The 15,315-nt window shown below is 47.5% G+C and overlaps 1 protein-coding gene across 1 annotated transcript; it reads right to left on the bottom strand.

Annotated features, from left to right (window-relative positions):
• Window positions 1-1,082: 1,082 nt before the first annotated feature.
• Window positions 1,083-14,864, bottom strand: CHRNB3 (cholinergic receptor nicotinic beta 3 subunit). Its single transcript, XM_006111102.5, has 6 exons — window positions 14,669-14,864; window positions 11,489-11,640; window positions 10,348-10,392; window positions 6,991-7,100; window positions 5,116-5,998; window positions 1,083-3,192 (listed from the first exon to the last, which is right to left on the bottom strand). Exons 1-6 carry the CDS (start codon window positions 14,724-14,726, stop codon window positions 3,058-3,060), a joined length of 1,383 nt encoding a protein of 460 aa, XP_006111164.3. The 5' UTR covers window positions 14,727-14,864; the 3' UTR covers window positions 1,083-3,057.
• Between the last annotated feature and the right edge of the window lie 451 nt (window positions 14,865-15,315).

The following is a 15,315-nucleotide window of genomic DNA, read 5'->3' on the forward strand; positions in this document are numbered from 1 at the left end:
AGGGGGATGAGGACACGGCTGGAGGTGCAGGAGTGAGGGCAGGAGGTGTGGGGGATGTAGGAGTGATGGGAGGGTTGGGGGACTGAGGCGTGATGGCAGGGACCAGAAGGTTGTGGGGCGGCAGGGGCTGAAGACAGGGGTGGGGGTGCAGGATTGTGGGCAGGGGCTGGGAGGATTGGGGGGGTCAAGGAGTGAGGGCAAGGGCTCAGGAGTTGGCTGATGACGGGGTGGGGGTGCAGGCCTAAGGGCAGGGGTGGGAGCCGATTGTGGAAGGAGGCAGGTGCAGGGATAGGTATGTGATGCAGCGTTAAGCAGGGCTGGGGGCTGAGTGGTTTGGGGGTGTTTATTAGCCACCCCCCGTGGTGCTACAGGTGTTATTGGTCCAGGGGCGTGGCCAGGGCTGTGTTGTGAGGCCCCAGCATCTCCTCTGGGCCTTGGCGTTTTCTCTGGGGAGTGAGGCGGGGACAGGGCTGCAGTTCCTGGCCCTGTTGTCGTTGTGTGGGGCTGAGGATGCGCCTCAGCTCTCCTGGCGGGTGAGGGGGACCAGGCCACAGTTCCCGGACCCGGTCTGTGCTGCGGGGAGGCCAAGACGGGCTGCGGTTCTTGGCCCCAGCCCAGTGGACGCCAGGTTAAGCTGTAGCTCTGCCGCAGTGCCTGCCCCTGCAAATGAGGCTCGGCGATATTCCATGCTTAGCCTCATTTGCATATTTCTGGCATAAGAAGCTGTGAGTGTAGACAGAGCCCAAAAGGCTAGGAAACCAGCGTAACCCCTAAGGCCAGTCTCAATGCACAAGCGTCATTGCAAAGATGTTTGCCTCAGTTTCCCAATATAATGCAGCCATTGTAGAAATGGCCTTTGACTGAGCTAAATTTCTGCAGCCCTCTCCCCCTTGTCCCTGCCCGCGCTGCAGTTCAGCCTTGGCTAATTTAGCTCGACAAAGGTGCTATCCCCTTTTTACATCCATCCATCGCGTTTGTTGAGAGCAGGAATCCTTTCCTGCGGAAGACACCTCTGGCAAGGTTGCCTGTCTGTGGTGTTGCTCCGTGCTTACCCACCCACGGGAATTATTCTGCTCCACAGCTGACGACTCATTGTTTTATTAAAACTGTTTACACAAGCAAACAGCACATTGTGTGGGGACAAGATGCTGACGGTTCAACATTCACAATTGGCTGGCAGGTCCCTCCCCTAGAGATTTAGGAAAAACGTTAATGGCTCCTCTAAGGGGAGTTAAGCTCTGAAATTGTCTTCCATGGCAGATTGTGGAAACCCCCATCATGTGGGGGTTTTAAGAACAGGTTGGAAAAAAACTGTCAGGAAGAGTCCAGGTTGATTTGGTTCCACCGCAGAGCAGGGGGCTGGACTTGACTTCTCAAGGTCCCTTCCAGCCATACATTTCTGTCACAGTTGAGAGTAGCCCCACTTTTCCCACTTGCTAACCGCCCAGGTCTTGTTACAATTGGCCCCTACTTACCAACTGTGATATATTTTGGCTGTGTCTACATTGGTGCAATCTTGCGCAAAAGAAGCTGCTTTTGCGCCAAAACTTGTTGCCTGTCTACACTGGCCACAAGGTCTTGTGCAAGAACACTGACGTTCTAATGTGAAATCAATGCTTCTTGCACATGAACTATGATGCTCCCGCTCAGGAATAAGCCTTCTTGCGCACGAGGCCAGTGTAGACAGGCAACATGAATTTCTTGCGCAAGACAGCATCTACACTGGCATGGATACTCTTGCGCAAAAGCACATCTCTTGTGTAAAGGCACATGCCAGTGTAGACACTCTCTTCTGGAAGAGTTTTTGCACAAGAACTCTTCCACAAAAGAGTTCTTGAGGAAAATCATGCCAGTGTAGACTTAGCCTTTCTGTGTAATTTCAGGTACATCAAAGTGTGGTATATGGGAAAACTCCAATCGCACAGATTTGGGCACTTAATGGCATGCCTGACATAAATGGAAATTATACCTGACAGCCAGTACCACCCCCTTGTTTTCTGTCTCCCACATTGATAAAGGAGGAAAACCATGTATGCAAATAGTCTGGAAGCAGGTAGGACTAGTCCTTCAATTCTTCCAGAGGGAGTTAAGACTTTCTGTTCCCATGAGCCTGCTAATCCTAGGGTTTATATTCCTGTAACTTCAGTGAGAGTAGAGTTATTCCAAAGCAGAGCACATTAGAAAATATAAACAAGTTGTAGATGGGATTTTTCCAACACATAAACACACGCCTTGTAGTATAGGCCATCCTCGCTATAAGTCCAAGATACATTCCAAAAAATGCTGACTAAGTTGTTTCACTATAGAAGTGGGGAATTTTTTTTTTCCCAGGGTCAACTTCCATTTGCACAAATGTGTTTGTTCATTTGTGCATGACTTAAAAACAGGGAATGGGTGTACTTAATATATCAGTTCCTATATGGGTCAACGACTTTAGTGCGAAACGGATGTATTCTGGGGCGACTTATCGCAGGGATGCCCAGTAGCCAGTTATATACCTCTCTATACATAAGTTACATAACAGCGATGCTTATAACATTTAAAGAGACCAAGGTGGCCTGACAAAAACTTAGCGCATCAGTGCTCTGTGTATTCCTAGATTATTTATTTTTTTCTTTGAATGTAGCATATTTAATACATGGGGATCCCACTTGTTATGAGAATATTTGGATCAAAAAGAAACATTCTCAGTGAGCCAAATAGTCAGCCTTTTTAAAATGATCATATTGCAATATAATCAGCCTTAATAGGGTTGATTAAATAGGGCCCAGTTGTGCTCACATTCAAACACCTCTACCCCATGTAGCATCATTCATTTCAATGGGTGAGTAAATACCAGCAAGCTAAGGGTTACACAATTGCAGATATAAAGCACTATTCAAGTGAAAAGCATCGTACTGTAATTAAAAATACCATTTACTGCAGCCAGAAGCATTTTCATTTCCATCTCCCCTCGGTTTGGTCAGCCTCGAACTCACAGAAAGTTAAAACACCCATCAGTGTCAAGGGTCAACTGTATCTTTCAGCTATTAGCCACATTAACACATGGATATATTCCTATACACTGCTGCTTAACCACGCCTGTAAAGCGGGGGTAAATATTAGAACAGACCCCATCACTGACACCACCAAAAATAACCACAGGAAGATCCGATCGAGGACTTGAGCTACAAATTTCCAATCTTGAACTACCTAGAAAAAACAATAATAGCAATATTAGTTTGGCCATATATATATTTTTTCCAAATTCCAATATCTCGTAGCTGCAAACAATGCAGTTACAAAATATGGTCTGGGTTAGTTATAATTTTGAACAAATGTTGCTGATTACGGAAATATTGCTCCTTGAGGCCCCGATCTATCATACACGTATTGGCATCAATGGGACCACTCTGTTAAGCACATGCATAAGTCTGCCTCAGTGATGAACGTTAAGCATGCATGCATGTGTGTTTGTAGGATCGGGACCTTGAAATGGTATTATAAAGATTTTTTAAAAGATTCACCCTCAAGTATTATGCCATCGATCCAGCGCATAAGCCAAGGTATAGCACTCTATTTACTTCACTATGTTTAATGGCTTTGCTGGGGCAGAGCCTAAAACACACTGTGCGTTTAGGAAAAAAAATGAGATTTTGCAGACCCAGCTATATGTTCTGGCACATCACGACACGCATAATATATCAGTTTAAAAGAAATATGGGGAAAAAATATCCTCCTAATTTCACACGGAGAGCCTGCAAGCATGGATGCAGAGATCAAAAGGTAAAATATTGGCTTTTCTGTTACTCCACGTTTAACTCATTGCAAATATTGGGCCAGAGTCACTGAAAATCTCTAGGTGTTCAAACTGGTACCGTAATTGGCAGGGTTATGGCTGCTTTGTGTTGTAGGAATGGGGCAAAGGCACTAAAGGTCCGAATGAATCTGTCCCTTTTATTTCCTTCAAACTAGGCAACCCTAGAGTTGCTCAGTCATCTGAAAGAATCCTAGGACACTAGCACTGGAAGGGACCTCTAGAGGTCATCGAGTCCAGTCCCCTGCCTTCATAGCACCATCTTGATCAGTGGTTCTCAACCATGGGCCATATGGCTCCCCAGGGACCACACCTTACTTCTAGGGGGCCACATGGAAAAAATGGAACGTTAGGTAAATTATGTACCTTTTTTTCCAACTAATAGCGGCTATGAGGGAGGCCACAGAGGTAAACGAGGCTCAGAAAGGGGCCATGAGCAAAAAAAAGTTGAGAAGCACTGGTCTAGTTCATCCAAGACAGATGATCCATGCATGCCCAAAACTAATCTGAAAAGTACCTACCCCTGCTGACTAGCTAGACTAAGTAATTCAATGTATATCTACACTGCATTGTAAATGCATGTCTGTAGGATCTAGACTTATAGACTGGGTGTTTCCAAGCCTGCGTTTGAACAGCCTGAGTTTTTTCCTTTTTAAAAAAACTTTTTAAATGTCCCTGATAACTTCAGAAGATCAGGGAGTGATTCTAGGAAATGCAGGTTAGGGACGGAGTAGGCTAAATGAATGGCCCCCACATCTTAGGTCCAGACCTCTTAGACCCACTTTGTAAAGCTAGATGGAAACTACAGGCTCTGAGAACTGAAGTGTCAGAACAAACAGTGTTATTCAAATTAATGATTTGCCACTGATGGGAAGTAACTACAACAAACAGAGTTCCTTTCAGTATGAGGTGTGCGAAACCTCTCTTTCTTTTTCAGAGCTTGTCTACAGACATCACCCCCAGCACCACAGCTTTTGGAGAACCCATGTTAATTTCTCCTTCTTGTGTTCATTTGTAAAAATGAACATCATAACAGGGAGCTAGAGAATTGGGGCAAAAAACCCTCTGGAGAGCCAAATATATCAGAATCAGGCCTTAAATATTAAGTATGACATGCATTAGTTTAAATCAAGCATACCGTCACTGAAGGCAATGGAGCTATGCTGATATAAAACAGATATGAGGCATTTAGGTGGCTAAATAGCTTAAGCCTTTCTGTAGGTTAGAAAAGATTTTAACTGTGCTGCGGGAGGTGGGGGAGAAACTTCATTCTGTTCCTCTACTAGTACAATCACATGCTCCTCACATGTTAACATCACCTGTCTGATGAAATGCTCCTTTTTTACATGCCCGGAGATGTATCGAATGGAATCCGCAGCTTTCTCCAAAAAAGCAATCACAATTTTTTCTCCTTCCTTCCCTCGTTTCTGTTTCTTTTTGCCTGAGAGCTTTGATTTCAACACAGGGAGAGTTCCGCCAGTCTCCGAGAAGGAATAGCGGTCCACGTGACCCTTCATGCATAATAGCCGGGGAAGCTTTTGAAGGAACAGTCTTTTAACCCAGGGAGCCATTGGATGGTAGGTGGCCGAGGACCGGTGGTGGACGTTAATAACGAAAACAGTAACAATAATTGATAGGGTGACAAAAATCATAATAAACAACAAATATTCTCCAATTAGAGGAATGACTTTGGAGGAAGACGGTATTATCTCTTCAATGACGAGAAGAAAAACAGTAAGGGAGACTAGAACGGATGTAGATAAGGAAAGTTTTTCCCCTTCGTCTGAAGGCAAATAGAAGACCAGCACCGTTAGAAAAGATAATCCAAGGCAGGGGATTATTAGGAAAAGCGTATAAAACAGCGGGAGGCGTCTTAGAACGAAGGAATAAGTAACAAATGGGTAAGAATGCAACCCATCCCTTCGGCTGCCTTTCATACCTTTGGCATTTAGGATTTCCCACTCTCCGTTATCAAAGAAGTCTTTCCTGTCCACGTTTTCATCTACTAAAATCAAGTCCACCATGCTGCCATCGTAGGTCCAGGATCCAAATTTCATGGAGCAATTCTGTCTATCGAATGGGAAATAGGTCACGTCCATAGTGCAGGAACTCTTGTAACTGGCTGGCGGGGTCCACGTGACCAGCCCATTGTATTTCACAATGACTTTGGTCATCAGGGAGCCTTCAAAACGTCCGTCGGCACTGGGGAGAGGAGAAATCGGATCGGTTGCAGGTTTTCACCACATCAAGCTCGGTCCTTTGGATTTCCTGATTCCTGTTCTGGTTTCTGTGCCTTTGTAATGTGAGCGTGGTGACCCTAGTACTAGTATTGGACTAAGAAACACTGTTCTACACAGAGTTCTAAACTGTGATCTGTGGCAGACTGATGTGCTGCGAGGCAGTCGGAGGTGTACCGTGGAGAACAACAGAATTCAAAATGGCCGATGCCCTTAAAGGGCCAGGCGGCTTTTTTTTTTCTCAATAACTCCCCCTCTCCACTCCCCGACCCTTCTCCCCCCCCCAACCTTTTTTTTTTCCCCCTCTACAAAAAATCCTTGGTATTCCTCATAAAAAACAATTATTGTTTGGTGTTCCTCACTCTTAAAAAGTTTAAGAAACACTGGTGTAGAATGCCCCAAGAAGGTAAACACTGGTCAACCACCTTTCCCTGCTCAGCAACCATAGGGAACAGGGATGAACTTGAGGCTGCCTGGAAAGTTGACCCATCTGGGCTCTGGCAGGCCAATGGGGGAAGAGAGGTCAGAAATGGAGGAAGCCCTCCCAGAGACAGCTCCCTCATACTTACGCTATGGGACCCCCAGCCAGGTTGATTTCAGCAGCTGATTTCCACCGCGGCTGATTTCAGCTGTGGCAATACATACAAGGGGAGGAGCGCTCTCTGGTAACACTGTCCCAAGCCACTCGCGCCCTCTTAAAACCAACCCTTTGAGTCCCACCCCAAACTGTACTGGGAGCCAGTGTAGGTGACAGAGCACTGTTCTCATGAGTACGTGGCACTGTATGGCGCAATCTTAGCCAGCCAGAGTTCTAGTTCGGATGCCGCTCTGGGGGACGGCTTTCTAACAAGGTCCATGGTTAGGCCCAGTGCTAGCCCGCCCGGCTGGGGCTGGACATCAGTGTCACAGAAACAACTACCCGACACCTGGAGCGTTGGGGGAAGTTCCCATACTCACTTCTCAAACAGCACGATGTCTGGCAGCCACAGCGACTCCGAGGGAACCCGGATGGCCGTGATCCCACCGTAATCCTCGGGATTCCAGCACAGCTTGTGGTCAGTCCATTCCTGCAACGAGCCAACGGAGTCCTCCTGCCATTTGCGCACATCCCGCTCCCAGAGGGGTCCTATGGTAAGGCCAGCACAACGGGGACCCCGGGTCCCGATTGCAATCTATGCATCACAATTGCCGTTGCTGTGGTTGAAGTTGGGAATGACTCCTGTATTTCGGTCAGGGGTGGGGAATCTACAGCACAGGGGACTGCATTTGGCTTGCTTGGATCTGGCCCCTGAGGCTTGGGGCTTCCCGCCGCTCAGCCTTGGGGAGCCGGGCTGGTGCTCCAGCCCTGTGGCAACCTTCCTGCCCAGACCCCGCACCCCCACTCTGCTCTTGCACCCTACCTCCCGCCCAGCCCTCCTGTCCCCAACTCACGCCTGCACCCTCCCTTCCATTCTCACTCTACACCCCAAGCCTGCTTCGTGCCAGCCCCCTCCCACAACCTGAACTCCTCATTTTTGGCCCCACCTTAAAGCACGGGGGGGGGGGCACAAAATCTACTAGCCAGCACCCCCCCCAGGCTTTGTTGTGCTTCTCAGTTGGGGGCGGCACACAACTGAGAAGCAAAAAAACCAAACCAAAACAAAAAGATTTTTCTGCCCCAAAAAGGTTCCCCGCCCCAATTTTGCTTTCCTTGTTTAGCTTTGTTGACTTCGGATTGTATGAGGCTCAGGCTGAAGACCCGGGGAGATGAGCGATACTCACTGTGAGGGAGCAGATTTGTGCTGCTCTCTCTATTATTGATAGGGTTTGAGGCTGCCCCGAGGGCGCAGAGAGAGGAGAGAGCAGATGCAAACCACAATCAATACCCATAATAATGGCAGCTTGCTGCCAAAGCTCAGGAGACGGAGCCTAACTAGCCACCGGGTTTTCCCAGCAGTTACGGGCATCCCACAATGCAACATTCTTTGGCACCTCCCATACTCATGCAAGGACTCTGCCATTAGTGAGGCTGTCTCTCACGGGTATCGGTTCGGCGCGCACGCCCCCAGCCTGCCGCTGCTCTCTGCCCATCTCTCCACGGGCCTGCTCTTCTCTACTGCGCAAACATTAGCACTCGAGACCCCTTTCAGCCAATCCCTGCTCCCATCATCGCTCATTCACCAGCAAGAGGCCAGCTCCTGTCACCAGCCTGCAGCACCCACTGGGTGCTTTCTCCCACGCTGCCTCTCGCACCAGGCAGAGGCTCCCTGGAAACATCCCCCAACTAACTCCCCCGCCTCCTGCCAAACCCCCTTTCAAACTCCGCTTTGCTGGGTTGTCTACAAAGTACTTGACAGCGGGGAACATGCAGACAAACACGATAGAGGAGGTCCGCTGCTCTTTGTATCTGAGGTCACCAAAGGGCTTTCAAATGAGTGGCGACGTCTTCCCTGTGATCGGTCAGACGGCTGTGTCCGAACCCCCCTTCGAGGGGTTGGACGTTGCTTGTTACATCGCGTTTCTGAGTCTCTGGAGGCAGCAACCTTTTGTGGGCTGTCAGTAGAGCAGCCCCCACACCCAAAAAGTTAGTCCAACCCAGGCCCTGGCCTGATCCGAATGAAGGTTACAGACAAGATGATCTGTTGGCCTTTGCAAGCTCTAATTTCTATAACTCTGTCTCCAAGCGCCTGACTTTCACGCTGGTTCCTCAACCCTGGTTCTTCCGACACCTGATACCTTTCCGGCAGCAATGAAAAGTCACAGGATGTCCTTGGAACGTTGAACCAGACAAGCTACAGCAGACTCCATGCCTTTGAATGGCAGGACTGTCAAAGGGAAGTCTAAGCATTTCCTTCAGAACACCCATGAACTCTCTCTGCCAAGCAGAGCCAAAACTGACCTGACGCGGTGCCTGATTTAATCCATAGCCAGAACTGACCTCCCCGTATGTTTGCTGTCTCAGTCATTGTAGCAGGATAGGAGCCGACTGATTTTTTTTCCCCACTTTTCTCCATCCCAATTGATGATTAAATTTTATCAGCACTTGCCCTGTTAAAATGTTATGATCTCATCTTGCCCTTTTTAAACAAAAAATAGCATCACCCCTGAATCCTATTAGATTAGATCCTAAACTTTCACGCCTTAATGCGCTGTCCAAATCCAAAACCAGATGCTCACCTCAGACGAGGCATCTTAGGATGCATCTACACAGCAGGGCTTAACTCGAAATAAGCTATGCAAATTCAGCTACGTCAATTGCGTAGCTTATTTCGCAATAGCTTATTTCGAAATTGGGAGCGTCTACATTCATTTCAGAATAGAACATTCTTCCTCTGACTTTCCTTACTCCTCGCACAAGGAGGCTACAGGAGTTGGAGTAAGAAGTCCTTCAGCTTGACAGTATTTCGACATTATTTTGAAATAACTTAGTCCGTATCTACACAGCAGGCAGTTATTTTGAAATAATGTTGCAGCGTAGACTTGCCCAAAGGCTATTTGTATACTACGCATTTTGTCAGAAGAGGCAATGCAAATGAAGCGCAGATTCGCATTTTCTCATGCTTCATTTGCATAATCTCCTCCAGTCCATTTTTGCATAGAGGCGAGGGATACCATTCCTACCCAGCCTGGCTAATAGCCAATGATGGACCTAACCTCCATGAATATATCTAGCTCTTTTTTGAATCCTGTTAAAGTCCTAACCTCCACCACATCCTCCGGCAAGGAGTTCCACAGGTTGACTGTGCGCTATGTGAAGAAAAACTTCCTTTTGTTTGTTTTGAACCTGCTGCCTATTCATTTCATTTGGTGACCCCTAGTTCTTATAATGTGGGGATAAATAAATAACTTTTCCTTATTCACTTTTTCCACACTAGTCGTGATTTTAGAGACCTCTATCATATCCTCCCGCTTGGTCTTCTTTTTTCTAAGCTGAAAAGACCCAGTCTTTTTAATCTCTCTTCATAGGGGACCCCTTTCCAAACCCCTCAGCATTTTTGTTGCCCTTTCCTGAACTTTTTCCAATGCAAAGATCTCTTTTTGGAGATGAGGCGACCACATCTGTATGCAGCATTCAAGCTGTGGGCATCCTGTGGTTCTATACAGTGTCTGTCTTATTCTCTATCCCTTTTTAAATGATTCCTAAGATTCTGTTTGCTTGTTTGACGGCCCCTGCACACTGCGTGGCCGTAGCCAGTTCTGCAGGGGAGTAAGAACCCCGTTCCTCTCCTGATCGAATGACGGCTCCAACACCAGAGAGTGGGAAGCCAGGCCTGCTTGCCAGGCACTTCCCCCGCCGCCAGAAAGCTCGGCATGTGAGGTAATGGGCTGCTGTACCTGTTTCAGCCAGACGTTGGTTGTCATCAGCTGATTCTTTTCATCCTAGGGAGACACGAGATGAGAAATTAACAATGCCCCGAGAACAGAAAGGCTGCCCAGACTGAACAGGTTTCGGTGTCAATGGGATCTCAGCCCGGGCACGTAACGCCCGGTGCTGCATCCTATTAGCCCACACAACTCTCACTGAACTCAACGGGAGGCTCCTAGTAACAGCCTTGGCAGGCCCCCGGAAGGGCCGGGGCCAGGGCAGCCAGCCCTCGATGTCACTCATGAGTGCCCCCACCTCCCAAGGCAGCCCTCAGAGCTGCCCTGAGTGTGTAGCGTGGCGCTCTAGCAACCAGTTAAAGAGCCCAGGGCTCTGTCAGTGGCTGGGAACTCCAGGCCCCTTTGAATTGCTGGGCCCCAGAGCAACTGCCCCATTTCCACCATGTCGGTGGGCCTGAATGCAACCCTGGGAAAGACTATTTTTCCACAGAAATTAAAGCAAAATGTGGGATACTGGCAGAAACCAGTTCTCTCAGCAAAACAAGCAGCAGAGTCCACACTGGCTCTTTGTCGACAATAAAGGGAGAGGAACACACAAAAGTGTCTCACAGGCGTGGAAGTTTTGGGTGGCCCAAAATGGGCGTCTTCCTCCTCACAAAAATCACACTGGAGTGTGCATGATATCACTGTTTTGTCAATAAGAGGCAGGTTTTGGCAACAAAACGTGCTGGTGTAAATAAGGCCTAAGATTTACTTCACCACATGAAGAGCAACCTTACTTGTAAGCTGAATTCTGTTCTCTTCCCCATGGGCTGTCTTTCTATTAGATAGTCAATTTGCTGGAGCAGGGACTGTCTCTCTGCTTGTGACGTACCTAGCACACGTCAGTACAATTTATCATTTGTAAAACCCGTAGCAGCTGGGAGCCCCCGTCACAAAGCATCTCTATCCAAAAACTGACATGCGACTGTCTGACAACTCCACTACATGTCCTGTATCATATTGGGAAAGATGAATGAGCTATGCTCCCCCAGATCCTCATCCCCTAAAATCTGCCATGAAAAATGACACCAGCATTGTAAAGTGGTTAACCACAATGGGCGTCAGCTAGGTGTAGGTTTTCCTTTTGCTAAAGTTCCCACAAGTCACTTACCACGTCCACGAGCTGCGAGATCTTTAAGCCAAAACGGACTTTGATGGTATCGTTGGAGTTTTCTACAGGTCGGACCCATTTCTGGTACCCATGAAGTAAGTGTCTCAACAGGGCATCTTCGTTTTCAGCAATCAAACTGAACCCAGCAACCGCTGAAAGGCGACAAAGAGGGTGCGGGTTTATGTGCGAGTGTAACCCACATTCCTTCTGACCCTAAAACCCCACTTAGAGAGAATAATGAATCTCCTTTACAGCCTTAGCTGAGAGCCAGCTGGCTTTTAGTTCAAGTGGTAGAGCCTCATGCATGGAGGTCTCAGGTCCAGTGCCGCCTGTCGGTGCTACAAGCGCACCATGCAACAGTGAAAGAGAATAAGAGGAAAGACCGTCATCACCAACGCAAACAGGAAAATCGGCTTCAGGCAAAAGTTTGCTAGATACAGGTTCAATTTACAGTTGCTCAGTAGGGACAAGGAAAGAGGGAAGGAAGATTGATCAGCTCCAGTGAGGATTCGGTTATACAGGTTCAACCTCTGTGGTCCAGGACACTCTGGTCCAGCAACATCCATGGTCCGCCTTCTCTGTGCTACCAGGGCATCTCATGATGCTCATCCCTAGCTGGTTAGCCCCACCACCACAGGCCAGAATTTAACACTCTGCCTCTACAAATGTAAGCCCTCTCTTCCAAATACCTGTTTGCTATTGCCTTTGCCCACCAGGAAAGAGAAAGAAGAGCCATCTCCCCTACCCGCATCAAAAGCCTTGTTACATCTGAGTGCCCCAAACCCAAACCAGCTCCCATTGTTCCCGAACGACCTGAATCTCTAGCTGCCCAGCCCTCCAGCTTCAAAATTTTACAACGGAGGGATGACGTAGGGAGGCTGTAAACTGAAAAACATCCCAACCCAGGGAAACGTGCTGGATTGAGCTGCAAAATAGTAAACAACCTCCCGCATCCCTTTCCAGATTCCATGCAATGCAGCCCTCCCCTCAACCTGGCTCAGATGTGTTCCTAGGCCACAGAATCAGCAGAGAAGAGGAAGCAGATGTCCCAAAACCTACACCTCAGCTGCGCCCCACAGGACATGAGCCAACCCTTAGCAAGGGGAAACACTGGAAATTGGGTGGGATGATTCTTACACCGGGAATGTTACAGGCCTAGAAGAGCAACAGCAGAGATGCAGAATCATAGAATCATAGAACACTAGGACTGGAAGGAACCTCGAGAGGTCATCGAGTCCAGTCCCCTGCCCTCATGGCAGGACCAAATACTGTCTAGACCATCCCTGATAGACATTTATCTAACCTACTCTTAAATATCTCCAGAGATGGAGATTCCACAACCTCCCTGGGAAATGTACTCCAGTGTTTAACCACCCTGACAGTTAGGAACTTTTTCCTAACGTCCAACCTAAACCTCCCTCGCTGCAGTTTAAGCCCATTGCTTCTTGTTCTAGCCAAGATGAACAAGTTTTCTCCCTCCTCCTTAGGACACCCTTTTAGATACCTGAAAACTGCTATCATGTCCCTCCTCAATCTTCTCTTTTCTAAACTAAACAAACCCAGTTCTTTCAGCCTTCCTTCATAGCTCATGTTCTCTAGACCTTTAATCATTCTTGTTGCTCTTCTCTGGACCCTCTCCAATTTCTCCACATCTTTCTTGAAATGTGGTGCCCAGAACTGGACACAATACTCCAACTGAGGCCTAACCAGCGCAGAATAGAGCAGAAGAATGACTTCGCGTGTCTTGCTCACAACACTCCTGTTAATGAATCCCAGAATCATATTTGCTTTTTTTGCAACAGCATCACACGGTTGACTCATATTTAGCTTGTGGTCCACTATGACCCCTAGGGGCAGTTACATCAGCTGGAAAATGCTGGAACACACCAATCTTTCTCCCCCTCCCCATACAGCTGTCTCTCTCCAGATGACTATGCTCCCCAAAAATACATAGGCTGAATAGCTGGGAAAACATCCATCCTTTCAGTGAGGTCTATTCTGGCATGATCCCACCTCCCCCGAAGAAACACGAGGAGACCTCAGGCTGGAATCTTTTACAACCAAACCAGACGAAGCAGCGAGGAATACACTGAAAAAACGCAACACTGCCCTTGAAGACAGATGAAGCTGATTATCAGCCCGTTGTAGGTCAGACCCATCTCCAATTGCATTGATTTGTGTGTCTGCGGGTGTGCAAGTTTCAGTGCTCGCCGCCCCATTTGCCGTGGGTCAGATTAATTCATCGTGCTTGCCAGACCACTTTACATCCCCCCTCGTTAACTCTTCCTCATTTGTAGGGGCTCATGGCTTCTGATCCTGCCAGCAAGAGAGTTGATAAATGAACAGAAAAAGCTCTGGCAAGGACGTTGGAAGGTACTTTCTACACATGAGGCGCACTTTAAGAAATACAGAGCTGGTACCTTCAGCCGTTTGCTTTTTCATTTGAGAGGCTGCGGTTTTCTCTGTACAATCTCTCTCTTCAATAATTGCACACACTATTCCTCTCCCTCTGTGTCCCCCACACTCCCATAACACATGGCTTTTCTCCTCTCCTCTCTTATACGTTATCAGATCCGGTACTAAACCCAAGGTGCACTTTTTCTGACTAGCAAGAGGGCTCTGCTATTTTTTAAAAAATCTCAGAGGCGTCACCGTGTGAGTCTGTAGCCTTAAAAACAGCAACTAGCCCTGTGGCACCTTAGAGACTAACCAAAATATACAGAATCCGAAGTTTTCATTCATCTGAGGAAATTGGGCTTACCCACAAAAGCTCATGATTCTATATATTTTGGTTCATCTCTACTAATTTACTCCCTCTTCATTTTTCCTCTGCTACACTGTTTACCAGTAACTTCATTGCCTTGTGTTTGAAAAGGCTTTGAATGGTAAGAACAAATATAAGCCCCATGTTTTTACAAGCCAGCTGTTTTAAGAGGAAGTAGACTAAATATTTTACTGATAAGCTTCAGGGGGTAGCCGAGTTCGTCTGTACAGGATAAACTTAAAAAACAACAAATGGTTTGGTAGCACTTTATAGACTAACAAAACATGTAGATGGTTTATCTATATTATAAGTATGAACGCCAACGCTTAACTTCAGCAAGCAGACACCTACCTGCACTTCAGAAAGACATCTGCATTTTTGAGGCGGAGGCAGGAAAATAAATAAATGGCACTTACCTGAGTTGCTAAGGCAAAAGATGAGGGGCACTTTGACAAGGTCTAACAGCAGCAGCATGGCAGCTTTAATAATCTTTTGTTTTCCAGGCAAACCAATGCCAGCCTACAAATGGGTTAACGCACACTGGTGAGAAAGCACGCAGGGTCAGAGTGTCGGCAAAGGAGAGGAGTGCATTTCAAGTCGAATCTTGCATCCCTGGGAAGCTTTTTAAAGTACACTTCATTGATTTTTCAGTCAGCTGTCACATCCTGTGAGTCTAAAAGCTATCGCTGGGTCCTAAACGCTGACACATTTATATTATAACCAGGGAGTGCTAGCCTGGGATGCATCAGCGACAGTGTTAAGACAGGAAAAAATAGGCATGGTAGACAGTCAAGACTGACCATAATACAGATATTCCCCAATTTTATCTTTTACCACTAAGTCACAGACATAGGTGATGTGGGGGGACAGTGCCCCCCAAACTCTATGGGCGGGCATCAGCCAGCAGGGAGACTGTGGTGCCCATAGCAGGGGTCTGCCCCCCACAAACTCACTGGCAGTGGCCGGATAAGAGGAGCAACGGCCTGAACTCACTTCACTTCTCCAGCCACCTTCATGGAGCTCAGACTCATTTGCCCCACTCCCCGAGGCAGGGGCTGTCACA

Source organism: Pelodiscus sinensis, chromosome 6, assembly GCF_052426305.1.
Source record: "Pelodiscus sinensis isolate ZL-2025 chromosome 6, ASM5242630v1, whole genome shotgun sequence".
NCBI classification, from domain to species: domain Eukaryota; kingdom Metazoa; phylum Chordata; order Testudines; family Trionychidae; genus Pelodiscus; species Pelodiscus sinensis.

Excerpts from the sequence above, each read along its gene's own strand:
- CHRNB3 (XM_006111102.5), bottom strand. The coding sequence starts at position 14,726 with ATGCTGCTGCTGTTAGACCTTGTCAAAGTGCCCCTCATCTTTTGCCTT. Across the intron at positions 7,101-10,347 it reads CCAACGTCTGGCTGAAACAG|GAATGGACTGACCACAAGCT; the intron begins GTACAGCAGCCC and ends GGCTCGTTGCAG. Across the intron at positions 5,999-6,990 it reads GACATCGTGCTGTTTGAGAA|TGCCGACGGACGTTTTGAAG; the intron begins GTGAGTATGGGA and ends TCCTCTCCCCAG.